The sequence below is a fragment of the Periplaneta americana genome, chromosome 3 (assembly GCF_040183065.1).
Source record: "Periplaneta americana isolate PAMFEO1 chromosome 3, P.americana_PAMFEO1_priV1, whole genome shotgun sequence".
NCBI classification, from domain to species: domain Eukaryota; kingdom Metazoa; phylum Arthropoda; class Insecta; order Blattodea; family Blattidae; genus Periplaneta; species Periplaneta americana.
The window spans coordinates 37,380,337-37,404,826 of NC_091119.1; the positions used below are offsets into that span (position 1 = coordinate 37,380,337).

The 24,490-nt window shown below is 34.0% G+C and overlaps 3 protein-coding genes across 12 annotated transcripts in view; 1 reads left to right on the top strand and 2 right to left on the bottom strand.

Moving 5' to 3' along the window:
• Pak (serine/threonine-protein kinase PAK 3-like protein) overlaps positions 1-4,250 on the bottom strand; it is an 86,986-nt gene extending 82,736 nt beyond the window's left edge. The window contains exons 1-3 of one of the 3 annotated variants that reach the window (XM_069820334.1): positions 4,052-4,250; positions 3,746-3,816; positions 3,446-3,644 (exon numbers count right to left, since the gene is read on the bottom strand). In XM_069820334.1, the coding sequence (XP_069676435.1) occupies positions 3,446-3,644; positions 3,746-3,801 (255 nt within the window). In that variant the 5' untranslated portion in view covers positions 3,802-3,816; positions 4,052-4,250. Of the gene's footprint in view, positions 1-3,445; positions 3,645-3,745; positions 3,858-4,051 lie in introns of all 3 variants that reach the window. The other 2 variants (XM_069820332.1, XM_069820335.1) reach the window with 2 other exon arrangements.
• Positions 4,251-4,316: 66 nt separating this feature from the next.
• Positions 4,317-20,457, top strand: RagA-B (Ras-related GTP binding A/B). 2 transcript variants are annotated; one of them, XM_069820337.1, is made up of 8 exons: positions 4,317-4,473; positions 5,355-5,454; positions 5,766-5,832; positions 6,764-6,986; positions 8,823-8,918; positions 9,137-9,351; positions 10,310-10,425; positions 17,860-20,457. In XM_069820337.1, exons 1-8 carry the CDS (start codon positions 4,462-4,464, stop codon positions 17,952-17,954), a joined length of 924 nt encoding a protein of 307 aa, XP_069676438.1. In that variant the 5' UTR covers positions 4,317-4,461; the 3' UTR covers positions 17,955-20,457. The 2 variants fall into 2 exon arrangements, with proteins under 2 accessions (XP_069676438.1, XP_069676437.1); XM_069820336.1 differs by lacking the exon at positions 4,317-4,473 and adding an exon at positions 4,584-4,616.
• The window catches only part of LOC138695934 (phospholipid-transporting ATPase IF-like), a 344,160-nt gene continuing 333,840 nt past the window's right edge, over positions 14,171-24,490 (bottom strand). For all 7 annotated transcript variants that reach the window (XM_069820330.1, XM_069820328.1, XM_069820329.1 and 4 more), the window contains 2 exons: positions 24,295-24,471; positions 14,171-14,427 (listed from right to left, as the gene is read on the bottom strand). In XM_069820330.1, the coding sequence (XP_069676431.1) occupies positions 24,310-24,471 (162 nt within the window). In that variant the 3' untranslated portion in view covers positions 14,171-14,427; positions 24,295-24,309. The remainder of the gene's footprint in view (positions 14,428-24,294; positions 24,472-24,490) is intronic.

The following is a 24,490-nucleotide window of genomic DNA, read 5'->3' on the forward strand; positions in this document are numbered from 1 at the left end:
CATTACTTCGTTAACATGTTTCTGCCTCTTATTGGCCATCTTCAGAACTGGTTGTTGCTTGTGTTGGCGCCTTTTGTTTGTGTTTTCTGTGATTGTGTGTTTGTGTAGTGTAATATGGAGTCAAAAAGTGTATGTGTTCTGAAATTGAGTTCTATGTTGAGAATTTCATTTGGATGTGTTTATGTGTGTCTATATATTTCGTACTGTTCTAGTGTGTTTCGTTTCTGGCTTTTTGGTTGAACATGTAGAATTTCTATGTCTGTGTTGATGTTTCAGTAGGTGTGGTTGGCATTTGTGATATGTTCTGCATATGTGGGACTGTTCTGTAGTTTTGTTATGGCTGTGATGTGTTCTTGTAACGTGTTTGAAATGATCTGCCTGTCTGTCCTATGTAGAAGTTATTGCAGGTGTTGCATTTGAGTTTGTATACACCTGTGTGGTTGTATTTGTTTGTGTTGTTTGTGTGTTGAGATGTTTTTGTACAGTATTATTTGTTCTGTATGCGATGTTGTAATTTAATTTCTCGAACGAGGTTGCAAATCTTGTGCGTGTTTTTGTTTTCGTATAACTTATTAGTGCGATGAATTTTTTGTGTTCTTACTCCTTTAGTCAAAGGACAAAAGCAGGATTAGTGATTCCTAGATAATGAGCTGTACTGTAAATCCACGCAACGCGTGACAACCTTGCCTTACTCCATCGTTGAAGGGTTGATATTCTATTCTTAGGCACACTATTCTACTCTACTGTTATTTCTATTTCTCCACCATCAAAGAGTTGTCTTTTATTCTCAGAAACATTTCCATTATGATGGATAGCATCAAAACGGAAAATGAAATTGCCTTCTTTTATTAAAGGGGGACGGGCATTATGTCCAGAGCATACATGAAGGTAAGATATCGATGGCTTTCAAACTCCATCAACTCTCTACCAGTTTCCTTTAAGTGACCCGGGAAATTCCAAGGCTGAGTACGCAGTCACATCATAACAGTGTTTGTCATTTCTACCTGATCAGTCTGTTTCTAGTGTTCCAACAGTGAATGTACTGTATAAAAATGTCGATGCGTAAAGTGTTTTCTTTGGAAGATAAGGTGAATATTATAAGTAGCATCGAACGTGGCCTTTCGCAAGCGGACGTGCGCCGACAGCATAGTTTAAGTAAATCAACTGTGACTAACAGCATACAGTATAATCCATTCCAAAAAAATGAAATATTTTATTTTCTTGTTCACAATTTCATTCATTTCCGTCATTTAAGGCTAGGGGAGAGACACTTCGGACATAGTGAACAAAATATGCAAGTCCGCAGAGGTTCACTATATCCGGAGTTGACTGCATATAGCCTATATGAAAAAGAAATTACAATTATTTCAATTACAAGATCATTTTTCTCTTATTCCTAATCCAATTTCAGCTAAAGTGGCTGTCAAATATGGAACCCTACGTACGTGCTAAAAGATAAATTTATGTGTTACCGGTACAATGCTGCCTATTAAGGGCAGGTAGGCCTACTTTCTGATGGGATAGTTATAATATGACGTTGGGGAATTAGTGCAATGCTGAAAAGTAAATGGAAAAGAGCTCTGAGAAATTCAGTCCTAACACCATTTTCAATTAACACAAATTCCACACGTCTAGATTTAAACTGTTTTTCCTAGTATCAAAAACTAATGCAAAAACTAATGCTTTGGATGTAAGGATCACAGAAATTTCCGTGCAAACACATTAGCCCTCTAAAATGCAGATAAAAGATACATATTCGTACAAATGTACGATATTTGCAAGTGAATTTCATTTTCGTAAAAACTTTTCTACCAACGGTATTTAATGGTAGACCATAATTAAGACCTCTGAATTCTGCGCAATACAGAAACGTACATTGTAATCCCATGCTTGCATAAACACAATCGTACTCACACACAAACAACACTGTCTCAGACACAAAACAAAACCAATACATTAATTAGTTTTGCTGAGTGATATTGCAACAAATAGATTTCCAAGCATTACAACACACACATACCATTACACCCCGCACAAATTAACTGCAAAAAACACAACTCACTAAATGAAATTACTTACTTTCAATGGCAGCTTGAAACAAAAAGAAAACAAACAATCGGTGTCAACGCGCAAAGAGAAAAAAGCAGAAAACATATTTCCACATGTCAAAACACAGTTCAACTCAGGGTCTATATTAAATTGGAACGAAAACCAGTTAAAGCAAAGCGTACGTGCCATCACAAGTACAAAAGCTTCAATTGGATCCTAAAAGATAAACCGCATCCCATTATCTGTCTACTTTTGTACATCAGCAGAACATTTATATAAAAAAATTATAACTCAACCCATTAGTCTTCTGTTTTGATATAATAATAATAAATAGACTATATGAATGAAAACAAAATCTACTTCATTATAAAAACTGGACGAAATGAAATGAGATAACATGTATTAATTAGTGTATTAAAGCAATTTAGACTGTGCTCAATTAAATCACGCTATGCATCAGTACAGACTTAGAAGATTCAAAACCTGATATGAGAAATCCCTCCACAAAAAAAGGACAACAAGATGATAAAAGCTATTAATATTACGAATGGCTGTGATAATCTAAATCGTCTAATATAGACCCTGGATTAACTTTTGTACTTACAGGGTAGGTATGATATGAAGAAAAGTGAATATCAAATTAAAAATTATAATGATACTAATAGAAAGTTTGTTTTCTAAACCAAGCAGATGCAGTGGGTAAAGCGGCAAACAGTGCAAAATTGTGGCAATAAGATTAAAATTGTTTCAAGACATACACACTGATGAATTGAACTACCACAGTTTTGTATAGGTCTAGTCGTCCATGTACCATAATATTACGTTCATTTTAATCACATGACTAATCAGTAGAGTGATATAGCAGGCAACGTCGTATTTTTTATTACTTGTGAACAACCAAACACTGATAAAGTAAAAAAAAAAGTTTTATTAGACTTATTAGATAAAATACCTTTATATTCCACTTCAATGATAGGTCTAAGTTATGTAGGCTCTGATATAGATTTTATGCAACTTTACAGAAAAGCTTGGACATTAATTTTGACAATTCTCAATAAGTTCATACACATATCATTACGGTTTATGGCAATAGGCTATAGGCCTACACATGGAATTTTGCAGTCGCATGATCGAAAGAAAAATGTGTGGGAGATAACCTGTCCGGTTTGTATTCTCTGTAATTATCTAGGCTTATTTGACAGATGACTTTACTACTTCACAGTGAACAATAGACAAAATGAAGTTCTCTAGTTTAGTGCTAACAACCCAAAAACACATTTAATCAAGCTGCTAGGCTATAAATCTATTTTTCTGTAACTTGTGTATGTTTTGCACAACTTTAATTCCACTTCCACCAACAGGGACAAATAATTACTAAAATATTAAATTGTCTTACCGTGAATTCACCGGTGACTGCATCAAATCCAACATGAACCGTATGTTCGAAATTTGTCGGATATGAAATGTTAGGTTTCTCGCTGTCCTTCCCCTTCTGTTTCATCTTGCCTTTTAACGTTTTTTTCTTGCGATCGTCTGCATCCGGTTCTTTGGGGAGTGGACGCATATCCACCGGAAGATTTGGGGTAGAATCACCCCTAGAAGGTCAGAAATAGATGGGTCAACCAGTTCCAAATTACAAATAAAAAACACATTTGTAAACGTAATCACATGGTATAATTCCGTAATATGTAAATACCTGTTACTTGTTAGGCGTACAGGAGGTGCTGGGGGCTTATCTTCGTCGTCTGACATGATGACACAAGGCTGCTACAAATAAATTACAACTCTTGAAACTTCAAATGGAGGACCTACCAAAACAATGAGCGTATTATTAACAAAGCATATTGTAATTTAAAGCTATAATTTAACAGAACTTTACTTCATTAACACAACAATCATTCTATTGTAATTCAATGTTCGATTGTAGGTGTGGGACAGGAAGACAAAAAAGCAAGGCAAGGCCAGGTCTTGGCCGTATATGGAAATAGCCAATAATACTTACCTTATCACTGTCTTTCTCTTACGGTCTCACTGTCGGCCTCATTTGTGTATGCTAAGGTTCTGTTATCATACGTTATTTACACATGGAGAGCATTACTAATCGCGATATTTGTGTTTAATGTAAACTTTTTGATAAGCCTTTTATCACCGCCATGAACAAACCCCCATCGAAGCAAAGAGGAAGTACGTTGAATTACATGTTTCACAGACATATTGACTTGGGAGCACCATTTTAATGTACTCCAAATTCACAATCTCCATGTATCAGTTGTTTTCAGACGAGCGGTGTTGGAGAGGGTAGGTGGAGTTTGCCATCGTGACTGTGAGTGAGTTTCTTGGAAGGAATCCAAATAAGTTTTCTTTGAGTTATTAAATTATCCTAACTTCAGTTATTGTAAAGGTAAAGACATCATGAAGAAAAAGGTAAATACACTATTCATAACATAAGATCAAATATTATTAGGATAATTTATTGGATTGACAGTTGCCTGTAATGTAATTCAGATTCTGACATTGCAATAGTTGGGTGTTGTTTGGTGTAAAACATCATGTTCTATAAGGAAAATGTGCATAAAAAATCAGATTAAATATTTATTAATAGTAATTGTTGGATGGTTGAGGCAAATTAGACATTTTGTTTTGAAATGTTCAATTTCCTTGCATTTTTTGGGAACTCTAATGAAAATACACAATAAATGAATTATCATTTTATAGGTTAATTTATAGCAATCTAACTGTATAGAGTCAAAGTAAAGATTAATTTTTCTTCCTGCAAAATATATCTGTATAGAGTCATCTAAATTGAGAAAGATTTTTTCTTAAATAAATAGGCCTATGTGTATGTTAAATTAAAAGTTTAATATAAATTTTAAGGTAATAATTGGTGTCTCGTTTCAGATACAGTTCAACTGCCCTGAGGAATTTTACGTTAATGTAAACTTGTTTCATCCAACCTTTAATAGAAGTTGTGATTCATATGATCCGCAAAAATTATAGTTAGGCCCCCGGCCTAGATAAATTACTGTTTACGGTTTCGTCCTTTCTCCTCTACACCTACCTACCTTGTGCACACAAAATAAATTGTTGACACTGAAAACTAGCCTATCTTTTCGTAAGGTGTGATGAGCATTCGACAAACAGAGACAAATCTGAGTAAAAATATGCAATCCGCTCTTTTAAGATAAATTATTGGCAGTGAGGAAACCGTATACTATAGTTTTTCCTTATAGGCTATTTTAATAGATCATTTTATGTATTTCTTCCAACATTAATTTAAAATTTGTGATATGCGTATGCTTTTTCAGGTACTTTTAATGGGCAAGAGTGGCTCTGGAAAAACATCAATGCGATCGATAATATTTGCCAATTACATTGCAAGAGATACTCGTCGTCTAGGAGCTACTAGTGAGTAAGATAGACGGTAATTACGTAGCTTAATATGGCTGACTTCTGTAGAGAATAAATCTTGAGGACTTCGTCTCTCTTTAACTGTAGTACAAGAAGCAAACACAATCTAATTATTATTAGTCATTTCATAAAGTATAGTAATTCTTAATATAATTAGCCATAAGTCAGAATATTGAGCTACGTAACCTAGAAAATTATCGGATAGACGATTGATTATAATTAGATCATATTATATGTATAACTTAATAATACCTTATGAAGATTGAATTTGGACTAACGAATGTTGTATTTGTTTCATTTTTTTACAGTTGATGTGGAACATTCTCACGTCAGATTTTTAGGAAATCTAGTTCTAAATCTATGGGATTGTGGTGGGTAAGTTAGCTTCAGCCTGATATTAAAAATATGAACTTTGTGCAAAAGAAAGTTACTTGCAAGTCATTTCTTTCGGCATTTCAATTTTACAATGAGTCTCTAAGCTCGCACAGCGACTAACAAACACACACTGCCTCAGCTGAAGCAGGTGCTTTTCCTAGTTCAATCAGCCCCATAACCAATGCAAGAAAAAACAGACTTACCTTATTTACTGGTTTTGATTTATAAGATGTTGAAAATTCCCTCTATTGTGTGTGATGCACAGTTGCAATCTCTGGAACAAATTTCCATTCATACGTCGAAGAAGATCAGTTGTAATATTACTAGTTTCTATTCTAATGTTTTCTTGCAAATCAAGTAATGTTCGTGGATTATTTATACACACTTTAGATTTTATGTAACAAACAACGTCACTTTCGTATAGAACAGTATCTGTATGACTAATACTTCTTCAAAAGAAACACTCTTCTCTGTAAACTGTACATATTCACACATTCACGCAAGACAGCACAACTACGACTGAATACCATCTTGTCCAATTGATTATATGCCAGTAATAGCAAATAAATCATCGCTAAGTTCAGTACAAGCTACAAGTGATGTGGCACTTTAAAGACTCTTTGTATGAAGTGTATATATGTGTATATATATATATATATATATATATATATATATATATATATATATGTGCTACTTATTGTATATATTTTATATCAGTTATTATTGTCTGCAAAGATTGATTCAGTGGGCTGTGTCTTAAGGCAAAATTACACTGAAGCAAGTAGCTCCATTGTTGTAAATGCACTTGTACAGAACCAGAAACAAAGTTTGGGCCACCTGAATTTTGTTTCTGGGTCTGTACAATAAAGAGTTTTTCTTTTTTCTCTAGTTGAAATAATATTGAAACATTTATTTCTTTTATTTTTTTCAGCCAAGAAGCTTTCATGGAAAATTATTTTGCTAGTCAGAGAGACAATATCTTCCGAAATGTTGAAGTCCTTATCTACGTTTTTGATGTTGAAAGTAGAGAACTGGATAAAGATATGCATTATTACCAAAGTTGCTTGGAAGCTATCTTGCAGAATTCACCTGAAGCAAAAATTTTCTGCTTGGTTCACAAAATGGATCTTGTTCAAGAGGATCAGCGAGATCTGGTATTTTGTTTTCTAGAAGCATTACTTTCTTCGCCTTATTACATATTCATTGTTATGATGTTGACCAAAAAAATGCTTAGTGGTTCCATTCTCATGGCTGTATCTCTCAAGACTTTAAAGGTTCTCATTTGTTTGGGGCAGCGAAGCATAATGGATCTCGTCTTGTGATAACTTTCAGAATGGTTATGGGGGTACACTCAGTCTTCTATGAAATTAATTACCGAGTCTTTCCCAAGTGATAAAAAGAGGCCAGAGCGTGATGCAGACCACATCACATCCTCTTACATTAAAACCCAATGTGTTTGAAAGGCAATGTAAAAGTAACATTGATAAGAAATAAGCAGGGTATATTCCACAAAATTATAGGATTATAATTAATAATTTACAACTTAGAAATAAAATTTCTTGTAAAACCTGGAACTGATTTTTTGTTCCACAAAATAATAATATAAAAGTTTTGTATTTATTAACAAATGTATTTCGTTATTAGTAATTCACCAATTTTACTACAAGTGTTCCAGAAAATTTAAAACAAGCATTTTGTGACTTTTTTTGTATGATACATATGTAAGCAATGTAGTTAGGATATAGGTGATAAATTATTGACATTTAGGTGATTCTATGTGTAGGGTATTCTGACCTATATCCTTATTCCACAAAAGTTTTGATGTCACATCCCATGTTCAAGATTATTTCACTATATGTGTGGAAAATCTCATTAACTCTATCGCTATTATTACTGCCATATTGTGCATCATATTTAAATCAGTTGAAGTAAATATAGCTAGTCTGTAACAGTAATTTCCAGGCTTTGGACCCGATACAATAAGTTTACTGTGCATGTACTATAGGTTGTTGACTAGCTGCAGGTAGATAGAGATGTGTTGAGGTAACAATGTTACTATTTAGAATAGAGTATGGTAGTATGGGGAAAAACACATATGTACATTCTGAAAATAAATGTACATTACACAATGATAATGTCAAAAGAATGTGAAAAGCATTTATTCTCCGTCTTTTATAACCAGTTCTGTTTAATTATACACAGTGTTAATGGTAGAAATAAGCATGTAGCAATTTTAATTTCTTCATTTATCCTATTGGTCGTCTTTAGGAAATGGAGTTACAGTACCGAATTGCAATGTACTACAAGATACATTCTCAGTGTCTCAAACGTAAATCTTTTTCGGTTATCTGCCAAAGTTTGTACTGTAGAAAGCTGCGCTCTACGTTGCATGACGTGATAGGAGCAAAACGAAAAAACCTAACATCATTGCAATCTCTAAGAGACAGTCCTTTATTCTCGTGTGACTGTATGTCCACTACTTTGCTCTTTATGTTACACATTGTTCCATATCCGTTATTTTTACATAAAATTGATTTCCACTTCAGTTTTACACGTTCAGTAACCAGTGTACTTGATGTCTCATTAATTCTCTGCATCATTTTCTAAATTAATTTGAGGGTGTCCGGCATCTCTTGCTCTGACTTTTCTAACCATGTAATAGTTTCAGACATAGTTTGTATGAAAACCAAATTATTCGTCAAAACCTTCAAATCCAGAGCGTTTTCCTTTGTGTATTTGTTGGCATCCTTTCTACAGTACCCCAATCCACTGTATGCTTTACCACTATACTCAGTACGCCGTTACGCGGATTTTCCACTGAACTGCTCTATTGGGTCCGAAGTCTCGAAGCCTGGTAATTTCTAAATTTGTTTAACCTAGGATGCACTTCTGAGAATTGAATTCTGGCTACTGCCTTCTACCTCTGCCCAAAGTTAAATGTAATATGCATGCTAGTGTTTATGTTCCTTAATTTTGTTTCATATTTTTAGATTTTTCGAGAACGAGAGGAAGATTTGAAAAGATTATCAAAACCACTAGAATGTACTTGTTTTAGAACTTCCATTTGGGATGAAACACTGTATAGGGTGAGTTTCATAATTATCCATTATCTGTTATCATATCTTACTTACCAAATCAATTTTGCAAATCTGAAAGTAAAGACTGACACATGCAGTAACTACTCAAGAATTTCTAGTTAAGGTACTAAACAAGAGAAGGTCGTCCAAACTGCTCAAAAGAAGCAGAAAGACTGACTGGAATTTTGTCTATCTTACATTTTACAATGAGTTTGTTATGTTTGCAGGCCTGGTCTTCCATTGTATATAAACTGATACCAAATGTAAAGGAATTAGAACAGAGTTTGAATCAATTTGCAAACATAATTGATGCAGATGAAGTACTATTATTTGAACGAGCAACATTTCTAGTTATCTCACATTGTCAGCGACGTCCTCATAGAGATGTACATAGATTTGAAAAAGTATCTAACATTATCAAACAATTCAAACTGAGTTGCAGGTAGGTATATAACCATGTAATACAATAAAAATGTGACAGGAGGCAAAATGGTGAAACCCGATTTATATGCAAAATGCATATTGTCTATAACATCTTGAACCATATTCATGATTGATGGCATAAAATGGACATTTTTCATAAGTACTATTCATGTATATTCCTATTTCTCTAAGAAACTGTATACATTAGTTTTATTGCTCTTTGTCATTCTTATTAAGAAAGTGCAGTTTTGTTTGATGATAATGACTAGTGAGAAATCAAATCATTATAATTTATGTAGCTGTGGCAATTCCATCCTTTTCTGGTTTTGTAATACTTGTCTTCTGAAGTAAAAACATTTTCACTGTGCAAAATACCCTTCAGTGGGAGACTAGAAATTTCACTAAAGATCAGAGACTAAGGAAAATACCCTAGGATATGGTCATTCTGTTATAATTATATTAGTAAGATTTATAATGTATATTTTACTAAATTTTTGTCCACATTTGTATGTACATATCAGTATTTGATTTTACATATCTAGAGTCTAATATAATAAACAGGGCTCTACTGTATCTACTTAAATTGTATACTATATGAAATAAACGAAGTGAAATGTTTTACTTTTGAGTTTATGAAGAATGTCTTTTATATTATGTAATCCAGAAAACAAAAATTAATAATCTTAATTGTATGTTATTTAAATGATTTCATTTATGTATATCTTTTGAATAACAAGTTCATAAGCTATAAATATTAATATCATTCCCAACATTATAAAGGAATTGAGTAGTTGCGAAATGCTTAAAAGAAATGTGTTATGAGAAAATATGAGTCAACTTCGTGACTCACATTTTTTTTTTTGTAGGCTATATATTATCAATTTCTTTTATTTTAGTTTATTATGGATGCACATCGAATGTAATGTAACATTTTTCAGAGATATAATTCTGTTTTCTTTTTTTTATGTTTGTCTTAGTAAACTGGCCGCCCAGTTCCAAAGCATGGAGGTTCGAAATAGCAATTTTGCCGCTTTCATAGACATGTTCACATCCAACACTTATGTCATGGTCATAATGTCTGATCCTGCAATACGTAAGTATTAATGTTTCTAATAATAAGTTCAATCTCGAAACATTGTGTTTGTCTGTGTGTAATATGCACTTTTCTGTTCTCAAAATAGGCCTTAAAATTAGGGTGCATCTTATACAACCAAGCACATTCCATTTGTTTATTTATCTAAAGAAAATCAAAACTCGAGTGGGATTTAATTGACTATTACACGATCAGAACAAATTATAGCTATAAAGATTAAAAGAAATAAAGTACTCTAATACAATAAAATATTAACTGACTTACTGAAATTCTATTTCACTAATGTTAGCTTCACCAAAACATTTGAACGGAGCTGCCATTTTCAGTTGACTGTCTATGCTGTAAACAAATGACGATCGCAAAGCATGTTTTATAGTACCATAAAGAATTTGCAGTTTGAAATATTGGCAAACAAAGAAACAAATGGTAGGAAGGTGATAAAAATAGGAGAAAGTATATAAAGATTAGAAGAAATAAAGTACTCTAATACAATAAGATAGATATTAATTAACTTACTAAAATTCTATTTCACTAATGTTACCTTCACTTGTTGAGGATTCGCAACATAATGGTTTGACGGGGAAGGGTTGTCGGCCCTTCGCCCAACCCCCAACCTGGAGGACCAGGTAATTTGTAGTCGAGGTTTTCTTCCCCTAGCCTTTGGAGACCCAACTTCAATCCTGCAAGGCAGCAGCTCCCTAACTGGAGGCTGTCCCATCTGCCTTCTTTGCCATTGAGAGATACACCCTTCATACCAAATGAGCTTAAGATACAGGAATTTACGTTTGAGAGGGTCAAGTCTTTTAAATATTTGGGATCAGTAATAACAGAAAACAATACCATGGATAGTGAAATAGGAGCTAGATTAATAGCAGCCAATAAGAGCTATTTTGGATTAGCAAATATATTAAAAGCAAAGAATGTTCCTTGTACGATTAAAACTAAAATTTATAAAACAATGATAAGACCGGTGTTGATTTATGGAGCGGAGACTTGGACCCTGACAAAAAGAGAGGAAATTTCTCTGGGAACTTTCGAAAGAAAGATCTTAAGAAGAATATATGGAGCGATTAATGAGGGAGGAATATGGAGAAGAAGGTTTAACAGGGAATTATACCAGTTATATGAAGAACCAGATATAGTGGCGATTATAAAAGCAGAAAGGATAAAATGGCTGGTCATCTCATGAGAATGAGCGAAGACGAAATAGCCAGAAAGCTGCTTTTTAATGAAACTGGAGGGATAAGGAAAAAGGGAAGACCTAAGCTCAGATGGTTTGATGGCGTGACGGATGACTTGGTGGCATTGGGAGTGAGAAATTGGAGGAGGAAGGCACAGGAAAGACAAACATGGAAAAGAATTGTTGAGGACGCCAAGGCCCATGAGTGGCTGTAGTGCGGAGATGATGATGATGTTACCTTCACCAAAATGTTTGAACGGAGCTGTCATTTTCAGTCGACTATATGAGAAACAAATTACAATCGCAAAGCATGTTTTATAGTACCATAAAGAATTTGCAGTTTGAAATGTTGGCAAACAAAAAATAAATGCTAGGAAAGCGATAAAATTGTGCGATAAGCAGCCATAATTAGTTGAAAGACGTCCTTTCATACCGTTTTATTTGTCAAAAGTAGTATGACGTAGTAAAGGTGTAATAGTCGCATTAATATAGAAATGAAATACACAGCTTATGTAAAAATGTGAAGTGTTGTTTATTTAGGGTTTCCTGGATCAAAACATGTGCCTCCTCCTACATTTTTTGTATGTAGACTTCCCATCTCTCTAAATGATCTAACAGAATAATGTACTATAGGACGATTGAAAATTTTGACATCTGGAAAATTCTCTGGGAACGTTTTTCTCCTGTTGGGCGAAGTTAGTGAATATTTGAGAAACAAACACTTGTTGACAGTGAACCAAGAAACGTCCATTCCAATTACATAATCACAATAGTAATATGCGTTACAAGAGCGGTATGTTGAAGTTTTCATGTTCGAGTAAAAGTTTGAAAGAGCTAAACGTAGTTGAGCTTTTTTAATTTCCGAGAATTGAAAGAAAACATACCACTCGTGTATCGTACATTATTTTGTGCGAATATCGTTTATTACATACCTGAAAGAGGAATTTCTATTTAGTTGCAGTGAAATCTCCATCTTGGTTTCTGTTCAATGACGGCAAATTTGCAAAACAAAAATATCTATCTTCAACATTGTTGCTTTAAAATGTTTTCTGTATTTACTATACTCCAGCAGGTCATGATATATGTCTGTCTTTTTTTTCCCCCCAGTCTATGATGAGTCTGGAATCTTGTTGATTTTTTCACGGCTTCCTTAATGTTACTTGCATCACGAATGCAGTAACTTTAGTGGGGTTGTAGAGTTTACTTAATTTTTGCAAATATTTAAAAACAATAATTAACAGTGCAATTTAGGTGAAATTGCAGTGGTAAGTTTCCAATTTATAATTATTACTATATTGAACGTCTCTAAAAATATGTTAAAAGCCTAAAGCAGTAAAATCAATATGTCACTTAAGCGGTAAGAAGAGGGAAATTGTTACGTGTGTTAGGTTGGGAATACTGAATGTGGAATTTTAGACTTTCTGCGGATTGGTTTTGTGCGGAAACCAAGCAAATACGCACGATCTCGCACAAAATAATTTTTCGCTAGTACTGACTGTTAGGCTCGGTAGGAAACTTAATTCTATTTCATATAGACATGGTTAGTCCATTTGTCTTGTATCTGTCCTTTGTTATCTTACTGTTATTTGAAGCTTTTAACAAAAGAAAGTAATTCAGTTGTGGAAGTAAATACACTTATGATAAGGAAATAAAAACTGACACAAGAAACCTGACAGAGTCCTGTTCTTTGCTTCTCTTCCTTCACTTTAGACTATTAACTATCCACTAGCTAAATATGTGATGATAATTTTAAACTCTTTACCTTTACAGTTTCCTTTTCAACCAGTTCCTACATTAAGAAAAGCTGAATCGCCAAAAAAACAGAAAGCCATACCAACCTGTAAATGGAATGATGTCAAACTATAATACATTTGTTTTTCATAAGGTGTATGCATGACCATAATCTTCGACACTTGAAAAATATATGATAACAATACTTAATATTATTATTTTTAATCAACTTTGGTTTCAATCACAGACTTTTATACAATACAAAGTTAACATATTACTAACATGGTATATATTCTTGGATTTGCTTTTACAAATTCCAGTCTTACACAGCACTAGTTTCATTCTGTATTTCGATTTTAAAAACACTATTTCAGAATACTACTTTCCTCAATACCTTCATGGCATGTAAAGGATATACCTTTACCTTTTTTAGTTTTAGGAAAGATATTATTGGTCAGGTACTTACAGCTATACCTGAATGAAAATAGCAAATAGTAACTTGTATAATATATACACCATGTAGGAAAAATATAAAACTAATCATATTCGTATTATTACAAAATTAAATAATGATGGGACGTATTTGTACAGATATGTTCATAAATTATTTCAATATACTATATTCTTTTTCCATTTGACTCACTTTTATATCACAGCACAGCTTTGATGAATGTACTCTTGTTCAGAGGAATGTTCAAACTATGAAATAGGCTATCGCTTAACAAGAGATGGACATAAGAAATGCTAATACAATCACCAATGTCTTCGTGGCTATTGCGCCAGCATTAAAATATTAATTGAGTTTCCTTCATTATACAGCCAAGCTCTTCTATTTTCTTTGTGGCAGTAGGTTTCGGATATATTTACGAGATATTAGAGATGAAATTTAAATTGAGGTGTCTTTCATGTTGCTGCTATATCTTGATGTTTTAATAGTAAACAGGACATAACTGTTTACATTTTGCTGCCCTATTTTCAGACTTTGTAACTTGACCAGAAATTCAAACACATAGCTATCATAAACTGACTCTGATAACTTGGTTTCCTCTATTGAAGTTGCCGTTAGTTGCCAGCAGTTGTCTGTATTGTATCTGTAAGCAAATAAATAATATTTAGACAGACTAAATATCTCTGTATTAAAACTTCAAACATATAGTATGTTGTACTGCAGTGAATTATATTTAAATGTAGGTTTTCATCAATCCTGAGAACTTCTGCTCATGTGTGCTTATCTCTTCAACATCAAAGAGTTGATTGAACAGCCTTGAAATAATCACTTTCAGAAATTGACTCATCCCTTTGGATACTACTGTGTATCATGTAATAAAACTGTCTATTGTGAATCTTAATGAATCACGTTGAGTAAATGTCAGTCATTTATTTTAAGTGGCATTCTGGCCCTAGATTTTATGTTAGTAAACTGGATGTCCCTTGCCTTAGTCCAGTGGGTCCCAACTTTTTTTGACTAACGACACACTTTACTGGACATCCAAGATATCACGACACACTTATTTGATTTCAAAGGCATATTGGTCTGTTAAGTACAATGTCAATTAATAGAAAAGTTTAATTCAGTCAATACTTAACAGTGAGAAATACATTAAAATTTATGTTATACCAAAAAGCAACATTGCATATATTTTGACAACAGACGTTTTCGCCAATTATATTGGCATCTTCAGGTCAAACATGTTAACATAATGAACACTTGGTCTTAACTAGTTAAAACAACGTTAAAATTATGATATAAATTAAAACAGATGATAAAATTGAGTGATGCGGCCACCAGGTTGTATGTAGAAACGATGTATTATAAGAAGCATGTATGACGAGGGGGACGGCAAGACCTCTTCTAGTATTGCGGTAACAGTTTCGGAATCAGATTAAAGATGCTACAAATAGGGCGGGCGCAATACTAGAAGAGGTCTTGCCGTCCCCCTTGTCATACATGCTTCTTATAATACATCGTTTCTACATACAACCTGGTGGCTTCATCACTCAATTTTATCATCTGTTTTAATTTATATCATAATTTTAACGTTGTTTTAACTAGTTAAGACCAAGTGTTCATTATGTTAACATGTTTGACCTGAAGATGCCAATATAACTGGCGAAAACGTTTGTCGTCAAAATATATGTAATGTTACTTTTTGGTATAACATAAATTTTAATGTATTTCTCACTGTTAAGTATTAATTGAATTAAACTTTTCTATTAATTACTTTTCTTCTGGAGAAAAAGGCAATGAAACTCTGTGTAGAATACTTTAAACTGGACAGGGAGATGATTACTGTTCACTGCATGGGAATTTTGTCGTTTTTAACCTCCTTTTCGTCCAACTAAGACTTTCAAGATCTAAGCTGAATTGAAATAAAAATTATATTAAAACATAGTTATTCACACATATTTTGGTTCCATGATGAAAAATGCTACAAAAACGTGCCGGAATGTCGTTCCAGCGTATTCCACCCAAAAAAAAAAAAAAAAAAGCACTGATAACTTCTACGTAGTGTCAGACATCCAGTATTGTGGATAGGTCGATGTTAACATGCGATCAAAAATTCTAAAAGAACAAGCTGCATCTTGAGTGGCATTAGAAAAAAAAAAGGTAGGTGTCAAAAATTTCAACCTATCTATGCTGGATGTCCAATAAAAGATTTTTATTATCGTTTTTGAAAACTCGCCTATTTAAATTAATGTGAAGTTTGCGCTTGGTGGGTTGCACAGAGTTTCTCTATACGTGGCCTTATGGTGGAAAAACTGAACCGAGCATTGTTGCAGGTGTTCACGTTTCAATGGTACAGTCAGTCTCAAAATAAAGTGTACCATATCAAAGACTTCGTTGCAAATAAAAAATGCCTTGTAAAGAGACTTTCTGGATTGCTTACAATTTATTTTTGAATTCCAAAATTTCGCGACACACCATGGAGCTGCGTGACACATCAGTTGGGAACCACTGCCTTAGTCTAAGGCTTTGGTATTCAGGGGTATGCGGTGTTTTCTCGAGGCATACGCTTCCCACTGACTACATATGTAAAAATGCTGACATATTTATTTTATTGTACCTGTTTATAATTATTGCAGTTTATGTATTTTCTTTTACAATATCAACTCTTGTTTTTCCTTGCTTCAATAACATTTTATATAATTCATTGCTATTATTATTTCATCAATAACTATTGTATGAATAATAATAATAATAATAAATAATTTATTTTGCATACAACAACAATCATAGTCTTTTGTTATTTGTTAAATAACTGCAATGCAGTTTGGAGGTACACTAGCAAAAAAGATTAAATACCACTGATCTAAGGCATCATGCAGGACTCGCATTATAGAATGTGCACTGGTTCCAGTCCTCATGAAGTAAGAAATTTTCTCATGAAATTTCGGCCAGTGCCTACCCAGCATCGTAGTGCGCTTGGAAAGCTATGATAGATAGTGACATCCTGTTATATATATGATATATTTGATGTCAACATTTACAACCATGTAATGTGGACCTCACAATTTTTGTATCCGGTGCCACAATTACATTCGTTACAGATATACCTTTTGTAGACGCTCTTATACTTGATTCGACCTCATTTAAATTGATCATTATTCTCCCATTAAATCCTAACAACTTAATTTTGATCATTCAAAATTTACACTTTTACGATTCTGTTCTTGCTTTTCAGTACACTTATATCGTACACACCCTGTTTCAATAATACTTGTTACTAAAACGTACTATACCATTGTCCAATAAGTTCGTTATTATGTCTGTTTCTTGTGTACATTTCATTTTCAGATCCCACTAGTTTTTTACATATTATACTTCGCTATCCTAGCTAGCCTCCCCCGCCATACTCACTTATTTTCATTATCTCTCTCGCTTTACATAATTCCTATTACACTTCTCTAGTTCATTCACAATTGACACTATATCACTCTGTTCTTGATTTTCAGATCACTTAGACTATATCGAGGACACCCTGTTTCTAATAATACTTGTTACTAAAACATATTTCACCACTATCAATATGCTCGATTTTTGTCTGTTTCATGCATACCTTTCATATTCCGATCTCACTAATTATCTACATATTATACTTCGCCATCCTAGCTAGCCTCCTCCACCATACAGTACTCTTAACCTATTTTTATTAACTCACTCGTCTTATCTACTTGCAATTGAACTTCCTCTTCCACTCCTCTAATTCATCTACCACTTTATTTTTTAAGTCCTTAGTCATGACATCCTGTTATGAAAACCAGCTATAACAGTTGGGGGGGATCATCGTGCTAGCCACACAATACCTCTACTCTGGTTGGATGATCGTTAACCTCTATTGAGACATGTGGACGTGAAGTTAACAGCCAGCTGGTCGGTTTTGGCCCTTCTTGGACTATCACACCATGAATTTAATTTTAATTTAAACAATTGAATATCTTGTGATTTTTCTGCTCCTTCTTGGGAATAGAATGCAGTCAGAGTATATTATAGTCTAATTTTTTTTTCTCTTATTTTTTTACAGCTTCTGAAGCAACTCTTATCAACATCCGAAATGCGAGAAAACATTTTGAGAAGCTGGAACGTGTCAGTCAAGCCCAAAGCACGATCGCAAAATGAGTGTTAAAGAAGAATTGAGAAGATGTCTGATGTATGGTAGAACCCTCTTAAGATTTCAAGGGACCAGAGATGTAAGAAAAGAAATAATACAGTGGGACCTGAAATATAGTTATTGGAATCTGAATTTTTTAAAGTAGAACTTCTTAAGAGGGCTTTACAGTGTTGAATGAATTCAACAAGGCAGTCAATATAAACAAGGGTATATAAATATATTTATATATATTTCAGAGGTGCTGTGAATGTTTCTTGTGCCATAGTGGTCCAATATTCTTGGTATGCATGTGAAAGGACTTTTCTAAAGCTATGCATCTCAATTCGTAAAATGAATAGAAATGTGTTAAATATTGAATTCGTTAAATTTTTTTTATAACATGGCAATTTTAGAAGTTTCGAATGGCGCACCTCTTTTAAGAATATCTTTTCCTTTTTATACCTTGTGTTGGGAGTTGACATTGATGCCAAGAATAGTCAGAACTGGATTGAAAATACTTCATCTTAGCCCAAGAATACATAAGTGAAAGCAGTGGATTTTCAATCACATGTCTGTAAAAATGCATATTAGATAATACAGCTGATTTGCAAACTATATTATGTATATCCTACATATAAGATAGCTAAGGCATCTCTTCCTACTGGCTAATTATTTTCCTCTTCCGAAATATTGGCCACAGTGGCTTACTGTATAAGTTTCAAATATTTAAAGGGCCACTATGTGTTTCACAGGGAGTCTTTTAAGTAAGGATAACCATGCTTAATTAATAAAAATACATATGACCGTTTTCTCTCTCGTTAAATTAATAAATAATCTACAAAGTTATTCTTATGTAAGGGGCTACCTGTATTATTGTATCTATCTTTTGTATAATGTTCCTATTGTAAATGTGTTTATTTAAACTGACAAGGAAACATTCTTATGGGGACAGATAAAAAAGTTATTTTTTTTTTCTTCCACCATGTTAATAATGTCAAAACAAGTACTTGTACAAATTTTGGCCACTTGAGTGCAATTACGAGGGCCATAAAAATTAAGTTTCCCTGGGGCCATTTACAGAAAGAAAACAATTTCATTGGAAAAATTTATTACATGGAATTCAAATTAATCGAAACACAGTTCTCGATACACTAATGTTTGCCGACGATCAGGTTATTATCGCTCAAACAGAGGAAGCTTTACAAAGAGCCATTTATAATTTGCAAATAATCGCCTCAGATTTCAATATGGAAATCTCAAAAGAGAAAACGAAAGTCATGGCATTTTCGGGAGAGAACCCAATTCCAAGTAAGATCATGGTAAATAATACTTTAATTGAACGTGTTAATTCATTTAACTATATAGGTTATCACCTCTCTTACATCACTGATGAAGATATGTCAAATAAAATATCTAAATTTATAAAAATCACTGGCGTAATTAACACCGTCTTCAAATCATCCCATGTTCAGAAACATACAAGGCTAAAGGTATATAAAACACTAGCTCGACCTGTCCTCACTTACGGTAGCAAGGCATGGACATTCAGAAAAGCTGATGAGCAAAGGCTGTCGACAGCTGAAATGAGGTTCATGTGACGAACAGCGGGATGCTCTTTGCTGGAACACCGTAAAAATGTGGACATATTGCAGGAACTAAAAATGGATCCTATAGTTAATTTTGTTCAACAATATCGACTTCAGTAGAAAAAACATGTTGAAAGGATGGATCGCACAACATGGCCTAAACAGATTCTTACTTATGTACCAAGAGGAAAGAGGAAATTGGGAAGACCACGCAAGCGCTGGCATGAGACCGTAACAGATCCTGTAGGGTCTAATACGTGACGGATATGATGATGATGATGAAATTTATTACAACAATTGTTGAGCTATTTTTTCAACATATCCCCCACCAGAATTGAGACATTTGTCAAACCATGGGATCGACAGAGAGGTGCAGATGGCTGTCACACACTGGTTCTGATTCCAGGCGACATAGCAATACAAAAGTTGATCCCACAGCATGATAAATGTCTCAATTCTGGTGGGGAATATGTTGAAAAATAGCTCAAAACTGCTGTGTCTGTTCCAATAAATCTTTGCATGAAATTGTGTTTTCTTTCTGTAAACAGTCCCAGGAAAACTTATTTTTTTACAGCCCTTGTAATTGTGATTGAGTGACATAATTTGTATAAGCACTCGTTTTGACATTAACATGGTGGAAGAAAAAAAAACTTTGTCTGCCCCCATGAGAATGTTTGCTTGTGAGCCAAGCAGATTTGATAAGCGAAGATTGTTTTCTTAAGACCTGATACTCGAGATGAAGCAGAACTTTGTTTCAAGTTGTAGAATGAAGCTATCATTTCCAGTCTCGTGCACAAGCAGCTCTCATAACCTAACAAGTTGTATGTGATTATTTCATATTCATTATAAAGCTGATTTGTTGAGCAAGATATTCCACAAGCTTGTTGTACTAAGATGAATTATATGAACTTCAAATAAATAAAACATTGTTTTTGTATTACCATAATGTAATGTTTTTTTTTTTTTTACAGTTGCTTTAATAATATTGTACACCATCATCATCATCATCATCATCATCATCATCATGCGAGAGCTGACTAATCACAGAAGAATACATATTTGTCAGTTCAGTTTTTCAAACACTCTATAAAATGTAATAAAGAGCAGGAACTGCTCAACACATTCTCTATATCTACATTTAGCAATGTTCGTATAACCCAAATCAAAAGCCAGAAAAACTTCTCTTACCAATATCACCCATGGAGGATATAGATATCATCCATAACACAAATTTAATTGAACATATCCTAAAAAGTGATAAGCTCCTAATGAATTAAAACAAATGACAGTGAAAATGTCTCACAGTCTATACCAGGCCTGCACAAGGTTTGCGCTCTGTGTAAGGGTGGACTGGAAGAAGGGGTGATCTCGTACAAAATATACACAAAAGGAAGTACTATTACGAGTGTTCATGAAATGAATTCCCGTTCATTCCTTGCAAAACTAACTTGGACTATTATTAATTAATAAATAAATATTTATTTTACAGAAATAATAGAAATTCTATAGCTACTTAAATGTGCAATATCATTTTGTTATATTTTTATTTATCAGTACATGAAAACGATGTTTTATGCTGTTGGCAGCTGAAAGGAACAGTAGCCTACGATCGTAATGAAACATCAGTTACAGATGTTCGATGCCTGCCTTTATTAAAGTTGATTATAGAAAACAGCTGCTCACAAATATAAATGTTGAGCCAAACATAGCAATCATTTTCACAGCCAGCCTGTGTAGTCGTGGATATTATTGCTAATGTTTAGTCTTGTAAAACTCAACCAGGCTAGTAGTATTATTCAAACGATCTTTAGCCCTTAGGTCACAATGAAGATGAATAAGTTCGAGCTGTAAATCGTTAAATGTTAAATATTATGTTTTATTTAACGACACTCGCAACTGCCGAGGTTATATTAGAGTCACCTGTGTGCCGGAATTTTGTCCCGCAGGAGTTCTTTTACATGCCAGTAAATCTACTGACACCTGGCCCGGAATCGAACCCACGACCTCGGGCATAGAAGTAATTAAGAAAGTACCTCTGATAAGACAGTATTTCAAATTCATAAAAAATAAGTACTGACTGTACCTACCTCGGGTAATAATGCAGCTTACAACTCCTGAACCTTTTCACTGCGATCTTCAACAATAAAACAATCGTATCTTTATGTCTGGACTCGTAATGACACATTATGTTATGTTTCTTTCTCCCTTTCAAAATGTTGTCGCAGATAAGGCACTAGAGTATTTACTCCAGTAGCTATGAAAAAATAAGCATTTTCCCATGCAACATTGAAAGAATTTGCCTGATGATCACTTTTCCGTCTTTTAGATTCCTCCATACTGTACTATAGCAGTAGGTAAGCAACGTGAAAAAGTTACTGAGAATACACACTGCACTCCACTAGATAGCTGAGTGGTCGTTTCCCTCTCCTCTACCTATAGCAAGTCTATGTCATTCTGATGTATCTTCCTCTCTGTTTCGGCGAGCGGTAAACACCGCTCTCCCGCTCTCATTGAGCGCTGTTTGTGCAGGTATGATCAATACCCTAAATCACAATGGCTACATATTTATACAGATGGACAGACTGGAAGTAAAGGCTGGAGCTGGAATTTACTCAAAATTATTAAACTTCTATGTCGCAGTTGGGAAAAACACCCGCTTTGATGGTGAAATTCATGTAATAGAGATGGCACTAACACATCTTCTCTACAGACTAAATTCATTTCAGTGCACAGTTATTTTAAGTGATTCAACTTCGGCTATACAAGCGATAGCAACAAATAATTCTCCAATCTCCAGCAAAATATTAGAAATAAAAAAGATTATCAGGTTATTGTTCAAACAAAATAAAATTATCCATCTTCAATGGATACCCTCCCATTGCAGGATCCATGGCAATGATTTTAGCAAAAAAGGGCACCAAAATTTTACAGAAACCAAATCAAACTTTACCTTATCATTCTGCAAAAACTATAATTAAAAGAAACTTCCTGAAATAACTGTTGGAATACTTCAAAGTAATGACAAATAATGGGCAGCTATATTGCAGAATAAATACTTAATTCTCGAACACCCAAGGTTTGATGCTGTAGCAACATTTAGATTGTTAACACATCACGACTATTTGGCTGTACACCTTTATAAAATTGGAATCTTCAACTCTCCAAATTGTATCCTCTGTCGTGAAGACAATTATACAATGAAATAAGGATCACCTTTCGAGTTATTTAGCTTTCAAGATGTCACCTACTAGAATCCTGACTGGACTTTATTGAGAAACAAGAAAGCAAATGGAATATATTCAAGTATTTGGGCATTACCGTATGTTCTGGTATGAACAGAACTGGCCTGTTTGGTTTATCGTTTTGTCCCAATTAAAAAGCTTCACTTGGCATATTAATTCTTTTTGCAACATAGCACGTAAGTCTTGACACTACATTCTGATTTTGTTGAAGTTAACAGATTCTCTTAAAAACTACAATTCGGAATAATTGCATTATAAAGTGAAAGAAAATGCTTATGAAAATACCCAAAGTTGTGACTGTGAAAAACAGAAAAATAAAAAGAGCTAAATACTGATAAATTACTGTTTTATACAGCAAAGAAACACATTTCATCAGATCATTGTAGACAATGAACAAGAATGTAGAAATTAATTTGCAAAAAAATAAAAAATTCAATAAACGGATGTACTGAAAGGTGCAGAGAGAGTCAAACCTAAAGAGTCAGCCTCGGTAGTATAGTTGGTATAGCACTGGCCTTCTGTGCTCGAGGTTGCAGGTTCGATCCCGACCCAGGTTTATGGCATTTAAGTGTGTTTAAATGCGACAGGCTCATGTCAGTAGATTTACTGGCATGTAAAAAAACTCCTGTGGGACAAAATTCCTGCACACCGGCGACGCTGATATAACCTCGGCAGTTGCGAGCGTCGTTAAATAAACCATAATTTAGAATTTTTTTTCAAACCTAAGGGACTGGCATGTCTGCTATCTCTTAGAACTACAGTCTGGCAGACAGATAGCCAGCTTTTCTTGCTGTATTAGAGCACTACAAGCTAGGAAGTGTTCATTCGCATTATTCAAATCATTTATTTATGGAAGTGAAGAAAATCTGACTTCAATTTCGAAGCAATTATTCACCCCAACTTTGGCTACTAGCAACAGGCATCTATAATGAACACCGATCAAAATACCCCTCATTTCTCGTGAAAAACAACAACTGAATAGATTATAGTGGACTTTATGTTGTCAGCAAACAGCTGGATACATTAAGAAGATTGATTGATTCAAAATAATTTGTATAGATACTTAATGTCTTTTATATTTGTCTGTCTGCGCAGTTTAAGGCCAGGTTTCGACATGAACTCGTTATCTGATTCCTTGTATGATACTTGGGTTATAATCATTTGTCATCGTACTTTCCAACATGTTCCAATAAGCTCAATACTAAACTATGGGCTTATAATTATGTATACTTGGATTTGATAACTGGAGTGATGCTTGTGGTTGTCTCACTTTTCTCAATATTACAAATTTCATTGCACCAACACACTCCATCATACTTTTCCTTTTACTTCGTTAAAATATGGCTTAGGACGGTGCATGGACAAGTTGTACTATCAGTGTTGTGTGTCCACTGATCTGATGACTGATGGCAGGGGCATAAGGCATAGCAATATATGCTGACCACAAAAAAATGCAGAGAATTATGTCCAAAGAGTATCTTTGAATACAATCGACTCCAATAATTTATACAAAATTCCTGATTATAAAATGTTAAACTTACGAGAATCTTGAGTCATCAGTCTTGAGATATTCCTCTGTTCGATACTGTTGATATGCTGGACACACTTCCGTCTGCAGCTTCAGAATTAGATTCCTGTCTCTGAGAAGTCCTACAAACACTTGATCTGTTGAAACTGTAATGGTTGCGTTTATTTTTACCAAGGGCTTTTCTCCAGCTCTGAAACAGAAAGACACAC